Source organism: Ursus maritimus, unplaced genomic scaffold, assembly GCF_017311325.1.
Source record: "Ursus maritimus isolate PB19 unplaced genomic scaffold, ASM1731132v1 scaffold_23, whole genome shotgun sequence".
NCBI lineage: Eukaryota > Metazoa > Chordata > Mammalia > Carnivora > Ursidae > Ursus > Ursus maritimus.
The window spans coordinates 35,925,570-35,941,895 of NW_024424786.1; the positions used below are offsets into that span (position 1 = coordinate 35,925,570).

At 51.3% G+C, this 16,326-nt stretch overlaps 1 protein-coding gene across 3 annotated transcripts in view; it reads left to right on the forward strand.

The window, feature by feature from the left end:
- Positions 1–145: 145 nt before the first annotated feature.
- Positions 146–16,326, forward strand: part of STX3 (syntaxin 3) — a 39,758-nt gene continuing 23,577 nt past the window's right edge. For 2 of the 3 annotated variants that reach the window (XM_040639145.1, XM_040639146.1), the window contains exons 1-2: positions 146–347; positions 15,729–15,812. In XM_040639145.1, coding sequence (XP_040495079.1) covers positions 318–347; positions 15,729–15,812 — 114 coding nt within the window. In that variant the 5' untranslated portion in view covers positions 146–317. Of the gene's footprint in view, positions 348–15,136; positions 15,156–15,728; positions 15,813–16,326 lie in introns of those variants that run through there. The other variant, XM_008694189.2, reaches the window with a different exon arrangement.

Sequence of the window (16,326 nt, forward strand, 5' to 3'; positions counted from 1 at the left end):
ACCGGCTCGGGCCCTTTAAGGAGGAGCGCGGGGCGCGGCCCAGGTGAGGGGCGGGCCCGCCGGGCGGATCTGCGCTGCGCGCCGGCGCCGGCCCGGGAGCCGGATTTGGAGCGCTTGGCGCCGGCGGGGCCGGAGGGGGCGGCGCGGCGGAGCCTCCCGTGGCCTCGGACGCTCCTCCTAGCCCGCGGCCGCCGCCCGCCTCGGCCTGCGGCTCCAGCTCCCTCGCCCCGGCCCGGCCGGCCGCCACTTCCGGCCGCTCACCTGGGACGCGCTCACCTGGGACGCGCTCACCTGCCTCCGGGCGCCTGGGCAGCAGGATGAAGGACCGGCTGGAGCAGCTGAAGGCCGTGAGTCCCGCCGCACCCGGGAGCTGGCGGGTCGGGGGCCGCAGCTGCGAGGGAGAGGGCCTTCCCTTTGCTCCCCACATCGAGGCTAGAGGGGGTCCCCGCGCGAGGCCTGAGCTCCCCGAACTCCAGCAGCATCCGCGCCCCTTCCGCACCCCCCCTCCTCTTCGGGGTCATGTGCCGGTGGTTCATCCCTGGGCTGCGATTTCCGTGGATGCCTGTGTCTCTCCCCCCCCCCGCCCCTCCCCCCAAGCCGGCCAGTGTCACTCCAGAGCTGGGGTCCGCGGGTGGGGGCTGCCTGAGCCCAGCGGGGGTTCTCTGTGAGGTCAGAGGTCACTTCCACCTGCCTGCTGCTGCCTGGCACTATGCCCAGGATCAGCCTCCTCCTACCCTCCTTGTCTCCCTTTGAGGGGCGTCGAGTCGGGCTGCCCCTCCCCCAGGAGCAGCTCAGAGTTTCTGGGTGACCTCCTGAGCTGTGAGCTGGTCATGTGCCAGGATGGGCCCCGCTCCCCGCCATTCCGAGGTCTATAATTATTAATTTCTCCCTCATCCTCGGGACAGCTGGGCAAAAGATCCGAAGGAAGACCGCCTCCTGTCCTACTGCACAAAAGCTTAAAACCTCGGGCTACTTACTCTTCTGAGCGTCTGTTTCCTTATCTGTCCAGTGAGGTTGATCATACCTTACAGATTTGTTATGATATCAAATGACATAATGGGACTTGATACAGAGAATTGTTAAAGCGTGGGTTTTTGAGTCATTGACTCATTCAACAAATAATTACTGAGTACATTCTATGGGGCAGGTCCTGTGCTAAGCCCTGGGGACTGGGTGACCCAGGCTCTGTCTTGATGGAATTTTAAATCTAGCCTTTGATATCTAGGAAGCAGTCCCTCTACCTGGGAGCTTATTAGGAGACCGAAGCCTAGGCCCCTGCCTGGACCTACAAAATCAGTCTGATTACTCACGAATCTCCCCAGGTGATGCAAGACCACATTCAAGTTTGGGGAGCACAGGAATGGGTAGAACTGGGCTTGCCTCCTGGCTACACTGCTTACTCTGAGCCTAGTTTTGTCATCTGTAAGGTGTGTGGTTGTGAGGACTGAAAGCGAGAGAGCATGCAGAGCCCTTCTTGTAAGGTGCAGAGCATGGGTAGGATTAATAGATAGTAAATATTATGCCGATAGCTGTCAAAACTCTTTGGAAAAATGCGGGCCTCATACAAGCGTGAGGGATGGCTGGGATGGCATTGCACTGGTTTTCCTTTCTCCTCCCTTGTCTCTGGTGAGACCTTCATGCCCCTCTTGTCCGTTCTGCCTGCTCTGGCTCCTTGGGCTGCAGAAGAGGTGAGGGTGATGGGGACGGGAGAAGCAAAAGGCACAGCTGCAGAGAGCAGGAGAGAGCCTCCCTGCCTTCGCCTCGCTCTTTGTCATCTGAGCCTCATAACATCCTGGTCACTGACAGGGCAGATTTTATTGCCCCTATTTTTATACAAGAGGCAAGTAGAGCTCAGCTTGGGTGGGAGGGGTGTCCTGGAGCTGGGCAGGGTGCAACCCGGGGAGGAACCAGGCTCCTGGCGCTCTCCACCGGACTCTTCCTGAGGCATGCTGTTTGGGGAGGCAGTAAGGAAAGAGGAACGTGGGTTTGAAGCTTTTCCTCTATCAGCCAGCACACCCAGTCCTAAAACAGTGCAGAACCGAACCGCAGGCAGAGGCGACTCCCTTCCTTGTGTTAGGAAACCCATTTCCAGAGGAGGATAGCCCACAGCCCCTTCCAAGCCCACTGTCAACAAATAGCAAAGAACTTTGAGTTCTGAGTTCCCTTGCCAGGAAAGCCAAGGCCCTTTGTTCCCCTGAGCCTCATTGTTACCCTCTGTCAAATGGAGCTTTACTTCCGGGGAAGGTCAAAGTCAGCCTGGAGGCTGTGCAGTGATGGGGTGCTGTTCTGAACTCGCGGATGCAACCTTAGTGTCTTGTAGCAGGGAGATGGCTGGTGGAACCGTGCAAAGAGGACCAGTCTGCAGGTTCAAAGCTAGTCTCGCCTGGCCGCTAGCTGAATAGCTGTGTTTCTTTGTATCCTTTATCTCTCTGCTTCTCTGTTCCTCTTTTGTCAAACGAGAACTTTTGCTCATCTCAGAAGCCCCTCATGGCAAATGTTCACGTTTTCTGTGAAGGCTGTTGTTCAAGTTTGCATGGATTTTGGTTTCCAGGCCACATCCCATCCCTATACCTCTGCAGGTGAGAGATGCCTTCACTGCCACAAGATAACCCTCTCTGATTCCTTTCATCGATGAAGGACGTTCGTTACCCTGCATGAAACCAGTTTCACATTCAGCAATCCTTTGCAATCTCCTCTGTGGCATCTTTCTAAAGCTTTGGGGGAGGCGAGGTGATAACTGCCTCCAGATAGTTAGAGGGCTGTCATGTGCAGGAGATTAGCTTTCCTCCTTGTAGTTGAAAGGAGAAGATTGAAGTTGAAGGGTAGAATAAGGACTCTCTGCACAAAAACACTTTTGGGGGCTCCTGGGTAGCGCAGTCGTTAAGCGTCTGCCTTCGGCTCAGGGCGTGATCCTGGCGTTCTGGGATCGAGCCCCACATCAGGCTTGCCACTAGGAGCCTGCTTCTTCCTCTCCCACTCCCCCTGCTTGTGTTCCCTCTCTCACTGGCTGTCTCTCTCTGTCAAATAAATAAATAAATAAAATCTTTAAAAAAACCAAAAAAACAAAAAACCCAGAAGCACTTTCAGTAGTCAGAGCTGCCCAAGGACGGACTGGACTGGCCAGAGAGGTTTTGAACCCTCAAGCCTCGGGGTGAGGCAGGAAGCCTGTGGGATGTGGAGCGTTGTAGAAATTTGAGCAGCTCTTTGAGGATTGGTGGGGGGGGGGGCAAATAAAAAGATTTCAGGCCCTGATGCTGGGGACTGTGAGGCTTTGGAATTTCTAGGACCGAAGTCTCAGTTGCACCTGTAAAGTGGGTCATCGGATCTTCCCCATAGGGCCGTTGCGGAAGTTGAATGAGATAATCCGAGATAATCACCCACCGTAGGGCATGTGAGTTCCCCAACTTGACCTGCTGGGAGCAGCGTCCACACTGAGGGGGCATACCTTCCAGAGGCCAGGGTCCCAAGACCTGGCTCATCTCTTGCCCTGCTCTTCCTGGTACGCTTAGTCAGCAGCCTGCTTCTCCAGAGAGTAGGACAAGCTTGCCGGTAATGGGCAGTGCCTACCCCAGCCCGTCTCACGAGGCGGTTCTTGCTGATTTCTCACAAGCTGAATTTTGGGTCCACGGAGTCCATGCAATTCCCGTCCCAGCTCTCTTTTCATTCAGCAAACGTTTACCGAGCACCTACCATGGCCCAAGCACTGGTGGTAGGTACTGGGCTATACTGGTGATTACCACCTATTCCTGGACGTTCTGAGGAAGTTCACAGAGAGGGAGACGAGAAGAAGCAGACAATTTTTATGATACCATCCTTGTGGTGGAAGCTACCGTGGGAAGATCCTCTTGACTGGCCTCCGGGGAAAAGGCACTAGAGAGTGGGGCGTGCTTCCCCGAAGGGATGCCTGAGCTCAGGTCTTGTTAAGACCAAGTCCCATCTCTTCATGGCAAGTAGAGTCTCCCGAGAGGCGAGGATCCGGGATTTTCTCAGCCACTCTTCCATCGGTGAGTGCTTCACTCCTTCACCACGATCAGTGCTTTGGGACTTCTGTGTGCTGGGAATGCCCATCCCCATCCTTTTTGACCTCTTGCTGCTGGACATCATGTTAGGCAGAATTATGACGTGAAGTCCGGGTCTTAAAGAGTCAGTGGTCATGTACGAAAAAAAAAAAACACCCAAATCAAAGGTAGGTAATGATAGCAGAGAAGCCAGTCATGTAGGGAATAGAGGTCAAGGACTTTGGACCCCCTGGAGTTGATCTGTGGAGAACTAGAAATAACTTGGGGTACGCGGTGCCCTCCAAAGCCGGTGCCAATGGGGACACACTAATGATATCAACCACGTGGGGCTCTAAAGGTCGGACGGACTCTTTATTCTTTCTGTTCTGTCTTGTGTCTTGCTGCATCCCCAAGGGCTCCTTGGCCTCCTGCCTTTGACGTTCTGGGGTCTCTGTGGGACCAGAGGTCCCAATGATAAGGGTTCGAGGGTAACCCCCTCAGAAACATGGGCCTGTACTTCCCCTTTAAAGCTCACTTCGTTCAGTAAATATATAAATATTAATAAAATATAAATAAATATAAATATATAATCCTACTGTGTGCCAGGTGCTTTGGCTCATAACCAAATCTTAATATCCCGACTTGAGAATCTCTTTGCTGACATTCAACTTGAGAATCTCTTCATTGAGGTTCAACTTAAGAACCTTTTCATTGAGATTCTGCCCTTTAGTGATGAGATTTCTTACTGGTCAGTGATTTCTTCCCGGGAGGATTCACCCCATGGGAGAGCGGTTTAGCTGGCGCAGACAGGAGGCCCAGCTGAGATGAGTGACGGGGGATTGAGTAGGGATTACAGACTCATCAGCTAGAGGCAGAGAAAACGCTTGGATGAGAGAAGGGGATTAGATTTATTTTTGTTCCTGGGAGTGGGGGGGAGGCCGGGGCCTGGCAGAAGCTGGGGGAGAAATGCTTGTTTGTGTCCTGCTCTCTCCCTTCCCCTGCTGTCAAAATTCCTACCTATCTTCCAAAACACATCCTTTACACATAGCCTCCCTAACTGCAGCCCAGATATTCTCCCTCCGTTCCAGCTGCCTGCATGGGCCATATTGCTTTGTAGCAAATGCCTTTCTCCTATTAGGTCAGTGGGGTTTTTGTCACCACGGAGTCACCATGGAGTAGGCTCCAAACCACCTTCATTTGTTTTTTCATGAGTTGGACTCTTAGTCTCCTAGGTCCTATTGCCTTTAAGATTGGTTATTCTGGGGGCGCCTGGCTGGCTGGGACTCTAGAGCAGACGACTCTTGATCTCAGGATTGTGAGTTTGAGCCCCACGTTGGGTGTAGAGATTACTTAAAATCTTAGAAATTGATAATTCTCTTCCCTGTTGTCACCATATCATCAGCTGCTGTAAAAATGATCATTTATTGAGCATTTACTTACTATCTGATAGGACGGTGTTAGGTGCCTTACAGATGTTGTCTCTAACCCTTTCAACCCTGCAAGGCAAGGTGGTGTTTTATAATATTCCCATTTCACAGGTAAGGAGATTGAGGCACAGATTTGATTGACATTCCCAGCTGGGAAGTATTGGGATCAAGAATTGAACATGTCTGTCTGGCTTTTTTAGATCTCCCTGCACCGTATTTGATCATCTCCCCAATTACCCCGCACTGCATGCCCCTTGACGCAGTGGCAGAGAGGGGGTTCCTGTGGGGCCCCAGCGCCCAGCACTCTGCATGGTGCTTATCTAGCAAACATCTGTGTATCGACGAATCCACAGCTTGGCCCTCACACGTCCCTTACTCATCGTTACGGCTTCGGCTTCCCTCTGCATTCCCTGTGGGTTGGTGAAGGGCAGCATTTACCCAGGGAGCCATGACTTTGCTAATGAAGCCAGAGGTCACTGGTTCCATCCTCAAGGACAAAGATGGATGAGTTCCAAGGCTCCGAGCTGTTCCTAAAACCCTCAGCCCGGTTTATCATGGAGCGTGGCCCCGTTCAGAAGGACAATGAGGGAGAAGATGTGGATGCCGCGGTGAGAATCTAGCTCACTGCATTTCTCCCCTGGCAAAGACTTAGACGTCTCTCAATGCTCCGTTCCAGTGTCACCACAGGGCAGCCTCCAGACCCTGAGCGGGCAGCATTTCCCGTTCCTCGAACTCTTTATTCTTGTTGGTGGGGAACAACAGGGACCTAGTGCTGGGTCAGAAGCTGCCTGGCACATGTGCTCTCTGGGGGAGCACAGACCACCCAGGCCTCGTTCCCCCTGTATTCGTACCGTCCAGCTCATAGCAGGGAAGGCAGCAGGCCACATTGTCCAGTGAATGAATGGGGACAGTCTGCAAATGAGCTGACTTGGATTCTGGGGTCCCTGAGGGGCTGTACCTGCAGCCACTTGGGTCTCAGGCCTCTGCAGCTTCCTCCTGTCACCAGTGTCCCCAGTCTCCATGGTCAGGTCGGCCTGTCTTCATGCAATGGGCCGCTTCCATGGCAGCGTTCCCCTGCGGGCACTGCGAGTACAGTTCACCCTAAAGGAGATGAGGGGAGCAGCTGCTCTCTGGGGATGCTTAGCTGACGGGGTTAGGGCAACTTAGTGTGGCATCGGGCTTGCTTTTTTAAAAAATAGACTAATTTTAGATTTACAGAAAAATTACAAAGACAGTACAGAGAGTCCCTGTCTACCTGCACCTGGTTTCCTCCCTTGATGACACCTTCCATTATGATGGTATGTTTGCCAAAACCCTCACTGAGCTCCAGACTTTATTTGAATTCTGCTCATTTTCCCTTGAATGTCCCTTTCTCTGATCTGGGATCCAGTCCAGGACACCACAAGGCAGTTAGGTGGCCTGCTTCCTTCGCCTTCCGGGGCCTGCAGTGGCTTCTCCGTCATTCCTTGTTTTCCACGGCCTGGTCAGTATGGCTTGTGTGTTTTCATGCTTTGGAAGTGTGTTTCTGGAGGCCAGTGCTTTATGCCAGCGCTGGGGCGCGGTGGCCGTTGGAGGTGCTGCTCCATGGTGGTCAAGAGCAAGGGCTCTCCTAGCTCAGGCACTCGTCATCTGCGCCATCTTGGGCAGGTTGCTTGGCATCGTTATGCTTTCATTTTCTCAGCTAGATGGGGAGGGTCCCCAGAAGATTGTTGTAGAGATTAAATGGTAAATGTAAAGTGCATGTCTTGGAAGAATCCTCAGCCTGCGGGGAGCGCTCGATAGATGGTACCTCATGTAGCGAATAGTGGAGTGTTCTCGAAGGATCATGATGGGAAGGGGGCTTGTGGGACAGGGACTGAAAGGAAGTGTTGAGCAGAAGGCTGGGGATGAGTAGAGAGGAAGATGTTATTAGTTCCTCCATTCTGCATCCTTGAGAATGGGATGCTGTGGGGTGTTGAGGGGCGGGGTGCAGAGGAAGAGGAAGTTAGAAAAGAGTGAAGACAGGCTGGAGTAGGGGAGGAAGAGCTGGAAGGGGACCTGAACTCTCCAGGGAGAAGCAGAAGATACTCTTCCAGGATGTGAGGGAACGCAGGAAAAGGGGTGGTCTTCTCACTCTGGTGGCCTTCCTGCAGCTATCCTTTGGGTAAATCCACTCATCTTTCAACATTTCCCCAAGGGGTCACCTTTGCACACATTCTGTAATAGGCTTCTCTCCTCCCCAGCAGGGAATCTCCCTTGGATTCAGGCGAGGTTGGGCACCCCATCTTCTCCTGGGTGTGTGATTCCTTAAGTGCTGTCCTCACCATGTGGTGTTGTAATGATCCGTGTGCCTCCCATCAGAGCCAGTGAGGTCCTGGAGAACATGGGGTGCTGAGTTTGGTCTGTGCGTCTCCAGTGTCTGTACTGTTGTCTGGCAAGTGATGGTTGTTCAGTGAATACTGTTGGGTGAGTGCATGGATGGGACCTTGTAGTGGGGAAGAGAATGTGTGGACGTGGTGGTTGGTTATGACGCTCCATCATCTGTCTAAGTTATTGCACCATGAATTCAGTGGATTGGACAGGCAGGGTTCCGTCCTGGCTTTGTTCCATATTGGCCATGTGATTCTGGATGAATTAACCCCCCTACCACAGATTCCTCATCTTATAAACAACATCTACCCAGAGGACGTTTTTTCCCCCACCTCCTTTTCTTTAGGTGAACTTCCATCCCTTTGCACTGTTCCTTCTCCAGACCTAGCTAAGGTCCTGAGAAGTAGAAACAGGTGGCAATGAACATGGCACTGGGGATGAAACTTCAATGATTTTTGTGTCCAACAAATGGAATGCAGGATCTTTTTAAACACATGTAGAAGATTGAAAAATACTGACCGTGTGTGAAGACCTGAAGAAAATTTGTCAGATTGCACAGAATATTGAAATCCTTTGGGCCATGTTCCCTGGTGATGATGTAATAAAATTAACAATACAATAATCACCAACCTCCCCCCTCCCCCGCCAGGTTTACCTGCTTTGGAAATTTACAAGATCTTTCTAAATAACTCTTGGATTAAGAAGAAACCAAAAAGGAAATGACAAAATATTTAGAATGATAATAAGAGGAGTAAACATCAAAATTTGCGAGAAAGTAGCAGAAGCGAAATTCAGAGACAGCTTTATTTCTTTCAATGCACAGTCCAGAAAAATGACTTCATTCAAATAGATGAGCTGAGTCTCGGTTCACACTGAGGGACCTGCTCTCACCACCTGAGAGCTGGTATTGGAATCGCCCCTTTGGTAGAAACTCTCTTCAGAGGAAATGGGCCCGGTTCTCTGCTGAGATGGCATGGTCTTGGGCATTTAATATGTACCTGGCACTGCTTTCAACATTTCATGTGTATTAACTCATTTAATCCTCACAACAGCTGTGTGAGCAGATTTTTTCATGTTGCAAATGAGGAAACCCTGCCACGGAGAGGTTCAGTAACTTGTTTAAAATCACACGGCTATGGAGCAGCAGACCTGGGTTCTCAACTTGGCCCTGTCGGTGTATCTGTGTGTCTCTGTATACGTGCATAAGATTCATAGGATTTACATGCATAGGTAACTTTAAAAAAAAGTTATTTATTTATTTTAGAGAGCGAGCGGTCGGGGGGAGAGGCAGAGGGATAGAGAGAGTCCCAAGCAGACTCTGTGCTAAGCGTGGAGCCTGATGTGGGGCTCGATCTCACGACCCTGAGATCATGACCTGAGCCGAAACCAAGAGTCAGACGCTTCACTGACTGAGCCACCCAGGCTCCCCTGTCCTGGTAACTTTTTCATTCATGCATATAGATTAATCCAGTTTCATTTTACTGATGTTTCAGCATCTCCGGAAATAAGTGAGGGTGTGTTAGGAGCCAGAGTGGGACGGACATCTGCAGCTGGAGTGTGGAGGGTAAGAACCCGGGTCCCGGTCCCCGCAGACTTGCTTTCGAGCCCTCACACTGCCACTTACTGCACTTACTAGCGGAAGCACCGTGGACACGGTATTTAACCTAATTGAGAAGTTGCTTCGTCTGTCAGTGGAGAGAATACTATTTGTCCTCAGAGGTTGACGTGAGAAGGAGGTAATATATTTGGAACCACAAGAGTGTCAGTGACGAAATACACACATACTACAGAGAAGTAGTATTGTTATGACAGAATGTGTGGCGTGGGGCCATCAGAGACTTCGTCTCTTGTTCAGTTGTCCACGGACTCGCTGGCCTTGGGCTAGTCTGGTCATGGGTTTATTCCTCAGTTCTTCATTTTCCAGACAAGGCCAGTGTTGGCCTCAGGTTGTTTATCCAGAAGACATCTTGAAAGCAAAAGTGCGAGTCCCACTAGGGCACTGTTCGCGATTCTTTCTTCCTGATTCATCTGTTCAGCAGAAAGGGAGGGAAGTGACCCCTCTGGGAGGGTTTCACTGGAAGGGAAAATGGTGGGAGGGAAAACGGGTGTTGGAGAAGGGCCATCAGCCTCCGTAAGTGAGGGACACAAGAGCACTGAGTACCTATTGAGAGCTGACACGCTTACTCAGAATTTCTGGCTCTTTTAATTGAAGAAGAGGGACTGGAAAAACCAGATGTTGGGCAGTATGGCATGGGCGTGTGTCTGTGTGTTTGGAATCCTTGTCAGGGGTGGTGCTTGTCTCTGAATCCACAGACCCTCATTCCAGAGGGGGGCAGATGGTGGAAGGGGGCAGCGGGGACAAGGAAAGTCACATGCCATTGTCTCGTTGCATTATCGGGAGACAGTCTGGGTTTATGAAGAGGATGTGGAGCTCCCAAGCAAAGAGCTGTTTCCTCGTGGGGAGGAGGAAGTGCACAAATTTGTGCCCACCTGCTTGAGCCAGGAGGACCCTGCCCCCACCAGCCGCAATCCTTTAATGCCCCGCTGTGGGAAGTTAAGGACCAGACGTCCCTTCCTAGTCCCTTCCTAGTCCGGATGGCTGGTGCCTGCCCCTCTTACTATTTCCCTCACCCCAGAACGTTCCCGAGAGCTCCCGGGCTTGTCCTGGGACCCGTCAGGTCTTCCTGAGGCCTGGCACGTGTGGAAAGGAGGGAATTGGTGACTTCTTCATTTGGGAGGCTCCCTTTTTCTTTCTTTGCCCCTCCCTTCTGTCTCGCTGCTCTGATTTGTACGATGCTTGAGGAATTGCCGATGATTTAAACTTACGTTGCAGCCGTTTTGTTTTTTTTTAAATTTTTAATTAAAGCATAGTTGAAATACAATGTTATCTTAGTTTCAGGCGTACAACACAGTGATTTGACAACTGTGTATGTTACTCTGAGCTCACCACGCGCAGCGCAGTGACCCTCTGTCACCATACAACGTTGTTACAGTACTGACCATATTCCGTGTCATGCCTTTCATCCCCGTGGCTTATTTATTTTATAACTGGAAGGTTGTACCTGGAAAGGAGTGAGGGGATTTCTTTCTCTGTCTCCATTCTCTAGAAGGCATCCATTTGTTGAGGCCTGTGGTTTCCTGGCTAGCTAAGCTTGCTGGTTTGCTTGCTGGTTTGCTTGCTTGCTTTTTTTCTTCCTTTCTTTTTTGACAACAGGACTCTTTCTTCAAATGCAATGTTACAATCAGCCCTGGTGTATAAAGCAGGTACAAGGAAAGCTGTGCAGACTGAAGAGTAGGGAAGCGCCCGCCTGCTTGGCCCCCCCTCCCTGGCCTCCCTGGGCGGTTCGGGAGACACACATCGAGTGTCCTGGGGTTCCACAAAGCTGTGCTGGAAAGCTAAGCTCCTTACGTGGTGCGAAAACGCAGGCTTAATGAGACAAACGCCCAGCTGGGCTGCTGCTCTCCGTGGCTCCCGGTTGCTCTGGGCGATAGGCCGCTTTGGGAAGGTGCCCTGGAATAACAAGGGCTTAGGACAGACAACGCAGGCTGGAGCCTAGGCTCTGTGAATCAGTGGCTGGGAGACCCCGGGTGACTTAGAACTTCCATGACTTGCAGGTCCTCAGCTCTCAAACAGACGGGGCTCGCTGACACGGCGAATGTGAAGCAGCTAGGGTGTCGTGGCCAGCTAGCCCCCATGTCGGGGCTCTATGGGTGGCATGTTTTTATTAAAGAAGCTAATGAGGGGAACCCGAGGCAAATAGACTAAGGTTGACAGAGAAGGTGGTTAGCGTGGAGTGGGAGGAATTAGAGCTTCGGCACCTGCACGTTGTGCTCCGGGCCCCTGAAGTCTCCCCACTCTGCAGGGAGGAGGTCGTGGTCACAGCTCCCTTATGGGATTATGGGGTACGTTTGGGAGGCGGGGTGGGCGACAGACTCAGCGCTGCCCCCTGGCAGATCTCCCATCTCATTGGGAGGGCTGGTGGGGGGCAGCAGGAGATTGGGCCTGGGGGAAGGGAAGGAAGTGGCTGGGCTCGTGGTTCTGAGAGTCTCTGCTGTGGCCCCATGTGGCAGGAACTGCAACGTTCCTGTTACCACACGCCTTGATTCTTTGATAGAGATGCTGAAGTTCTTTTCTTGGCTGTGTTCCGTCATGGGGGCCGAAGAGAAAGGGCGCTGCGTGCTTTCCCTGCTCTTGGGGTCCCCAAGACCTCAGTCCAGAGAGCCTGGCTGTGTCAGAAGGGACGAGGGGTCTCCGTGGGATGAGTCAGATCCCCGGTGCAGAAGCCTGGTGGGAGTCCCCGTGTCCCGCGACTCCGAATAGATAATCCATGATGACAGCCTCTTGCTTGGATTCTCCAATTGGACTAAAGCTTGTGCTGTTGTCGTTGATGTTGTTATATTTTTGGAAGTGGCACAGCACAGTGGAAAGACTCTGCATGGGAAGATGGGAATCCAGAAACCCGAGTTCTGTTCCTGGCTGTGTCTGTAACTCAGTGTTTGACTGTGGGCCTTGATTTGCCCGTCTCTGAGTGAGAGAATTTGATGATAGAATCTGTAAGGTTGCATTCAACTCTAGAAGTCCTGTATCTTTTTTTTTTCTTTCCTATTTAAAGATACTTAGATTCAGGTTGAAGCTGTAGAGAGGTTGTCGAGGCCTTCCATACGGTTGCATGTTTGAGGTGTCACTGTGCGCTGTCCGAATACTCACAAAAGCATTGGTAGACGCTGTTATTCCTATTTTGTAGATAAGGAGACTGAGGCTTCGAGGTGTCAAACCAGTTGGGTAAGGCTTGGCGACCAGTATGTGATGAAGTGTGTTTTGGAACCCACATTGTCCTGGTGCTCTGGAGCTGACCTTACTGTCCTAGCCGTTAGTGTGAGGACTTTCTTGAAGGAGGAGAACTCACTGTTTTAGACACCATGTCTTTACGGCAAGGTGATAGGGAAAGTGACATGTATTAGGCACCAATGTGTGCACCGTATTGTGCTAGAAACCTTCCGTATGTGATGTCTTCCAATGCCCATAAATGTCGGAAGGTGTGTAGTGTCATTACCGCTTCCAGCTAAAAACCTCAGAGCAGTAGGACACTTGATGGAGGTCTCACAGCCAGTAAGTGGTAACAGCAGGTGTTAGACCTGGGTTGTGAGTTTCCAAAGACTTCTCTTTTCCTGGTTCACACATTCTCTCACTGCAGGTGGAGCAGGCTACAACCCCCCCACCCCCCGAGCCTGCTCCAAGCCAAGAGCTGACGTCTCGGATGGGGGGACTCCCTGTACAAATTCCAGGGGTCTCAAAGATTTATGTCATTATGCCTGCCTCCCACCCTCCAGGACACGGTTGTTCCCAGCTTCCAGAAAGTTCCCTCAGTCCATCCCAGGATGGTAGCCTCATCCCACTTCCCAGACCTCTGTAGAGAGGAAACTCAACAAACACTCGTGAACTCATCTTCCCAGAGAAGACTGGGCCCCTGTTTTCCAGTGAGGGTCACAGAGATCCTTCCCGGGACATGGAGCTCTCTGGAGGCTGCTAAGAGGCCCACATACTGGCGATAGTTGATAAAGGGAGCTCTTTGTCTGCACTTTAGAAACTGCTGGCTGAATCCAGGCTGAGTCTCTATGGAGGCTAGTCTTCCGTGTGGCTAAAATTGATTCCATTTGTCTTACGTATCTAGCTGGGTATACACATGGAATGAATAACAAGAGCCAATTCCTCCGAAACAGAGTTCTTGAAATATTAGAAGAGTACTGTTCAGCTCATTGGAGGAGTGCTGGGAAGGTCTGTGGAACCTGCTGGAAGCCGGGGGAGGCTTTGGAAGAGTAGAGGCAAGGGTGGCTCTGCAGATATCTCTGCTGGGCGCTGCCACTGGGGGACTCAGCTCCATTCACTTTGCAATTCAAATTCCTCCCAGAGCTTGGGTCCAGATTGATCCCCCACACCTTCCCCACACAATTCTGGGAAAGTTATCTGCACAAAGGAAGGTGTTCTGTGCAGGCAGGTAGCTCAGGGTATCTGTTACAGTAGATAAGGCAGCCCTGGCCCTCCAGGGGTTCACAGCCAGCGGGGAAGGGTCGGTAAGTAAAGGAATAATTAACAATACGCTGTGCTGGATGCTATGGAAGGTTTGCACAGAATGCAGTGGGACCTTAGGGAAGTTTTAAATTGTGCAGAAGGGGAAGTGTCACGGAAGGCAGACAGAGGAGATGGTTTTGGGACTGAATTTTAAAGGCGAGTAAAACTTTTCCAGCTGGTCCTTGTGTGACAGTTGAGCAGATAAAAGAATGGCGTGTCTGGGAACAGCCAGGAAAGTTGCAAGTGTCTGGTCTAGAGAGAGGATCCTAGAGGGAGGAATGTGGGTGGGGCCAGACCGTAATGGGCCCTCTGTGCTCTATTAGGCAATGGGACTTTTAATCCGAGGAGATGAATGGAAGGAATGACTTTTTAGGAAGTCAATTTTGGGGGTTGTAGCACTGCTCTCAAATTCAATTTCTTTGAATGTGGCTGTTGAGTTTGTGTTGCTGGTGGTTCCAGACAAGCCAGAGAATATGATGAGGGAGCCAATCGGAACAGACTCCAGAGATGTTTGCGGAGTCTCAGATTTCAATGGGCATTCCCAGTAATTCCATCATCTGTTGAAGATGGGGTTGGGGTCAGGGGAGGGTGGCAGCAGGTAGAGAAGAGAGGCCCCTGGTGGCTTTCATTGCCCGTGGCGTTCTTAGTGTTTCAGAGCAACACGTCTCGGTGTTTCAAAGCCCACTGGAGGTTGTAGAGAAGCAGGTTTTGCCGCTCCCCACCTCCGCTCCCCTGAACCCGTTCTCCCTCTGTGCTTAGAAATGGTCAGTGTGGGGGCGCCTGGGTGGCACAGCGGTTAAGCGCCTGCCTTCGGCTCAGGGCGTGATCCCGGCATTATGGGATCGAGCCCCACATCAGGCTCCTCCGCTATGAGCCTGCATCTTCCTCTCCCACTCCCCCTGCTTGTGTTCCCTCTCTCGCTGGCTGTCTGTCTCTGTCAAATAAATAAAATCTTAAAAAAAAAAAAAAAAAAAAAGAAATGGTCAGTGTGTCGTGCAGCGCTGGGGAGAACATAGAAACAGCTCAGGCCCTGGATGCTGGGTGGGAATGGAAATGCTTCCTTTAGATAGCCATTTTGTGATTTTGTAGAGGAAGTGGAATGAGATCCAGAACGCTGGGGTCCCCCGGGGTTGCCGGGGGCTGTGGGGAGAGCTTCCTTTTCCTTATAAACAGGAGCTCTGACAGGGAACAACACAGTGCTGTTTTTTTTGCAATAGGCGGTTTATGAAAACAGGAAAATCTTTGCTCCTACTGTGAGGATTGGAAGCGAGTGCTTTGGAGGAACTGAGGCTAGAAACATACAGATCTCTGGTAGGGCGGATCTCGCGTTTGAACACTGTGGGGAAGGGGTTAGGAACATGGGGTCCAAATCCAAAAGATGGGCTAGAATTTGCCTGTCTCGACATGATAGCTGTGTGACTTTGGCCAGGTTATTCAGCCTCTCTGTTTTCGGTTCTCCAGCTGGAATGAGTCATAATACTCCCCCCCCCCCCCAAAATCTAGCAGTTACTGAGTACTTACAGCATGCCAGGCACAGGGAAAACCTGTTTTAGCTTCATTGTCTCATTTCTTAACCCCCTTGTATAGTAGGTAGTGCGTTGTCAGCATTTTACAGATAAGGAAACCCGGGCGCAGTGAGGCAGGGGCCTGCCCATCCCTCCCTTTCTCCCCCACCTCCCTGACAAAGTCAGTAAGCGGTGCAGCGAGGGTTTAAGTGCAGACAGTGTGAGGCTGGGGTTCGAAGCATCGCAGAGCTGTTCTGAGTTGTCAGGGAGATCACGTGTGCATAATGCGTGATCTAGACGGAGCTCCGGGTGAGTACTCGGTACTGTTCGCCGCGTCTTGCCTTCGGGGCCTCACGCCGCTCCTTTTTGTCTCCCCCAGAAGCAGCTGACCCAGGATGATGATGCCGACGAGGTCGAGATTGCTATTGACAACACGGCTTTCATGGATGAGTTCTTTGCTGAGGTAGGAGACCTTCCTCTGTGTGTGTGTGTGTGTGTTTTCCTGAATGTACATAAGGAAACACAGCTGCCGTGTAAAGAATAAAACTCGGCTCTTTCAAGGGTAGCAGAGGACGGTTGGTCTTGTCCTGGGGTGGGGACGGCCAGACCAAGAAGTTACCCGGAGATTCTCTTTAATACATACTTGGGAGGGTCTGGATTTTTCATCTTATTGAGAAAATCAGAAGGTAAATCAGATGCAATGAAAGAGATGTTGTTAAAGTCTTATGCTACATGACAACATTTTTTTTAAAAAAGATTTTATTTATTTATTTGACAGAGATAGAGACAGCCAGCGAGAGAGGGAACACAAGCAGGGGGAGTGGGAGAGGAAGAAGCAGGCTCATAGTGGAGGAGCCTGATGTGGGGCTCGATCCCATAACGCCGGGATCACGCCCTGAGCTGAAGGCAGACGCTTAACCGTGTGCCGCCCAGGCGCCCCAAACATTTTAATAATATCCTTTCTTGCCTAAGTTATG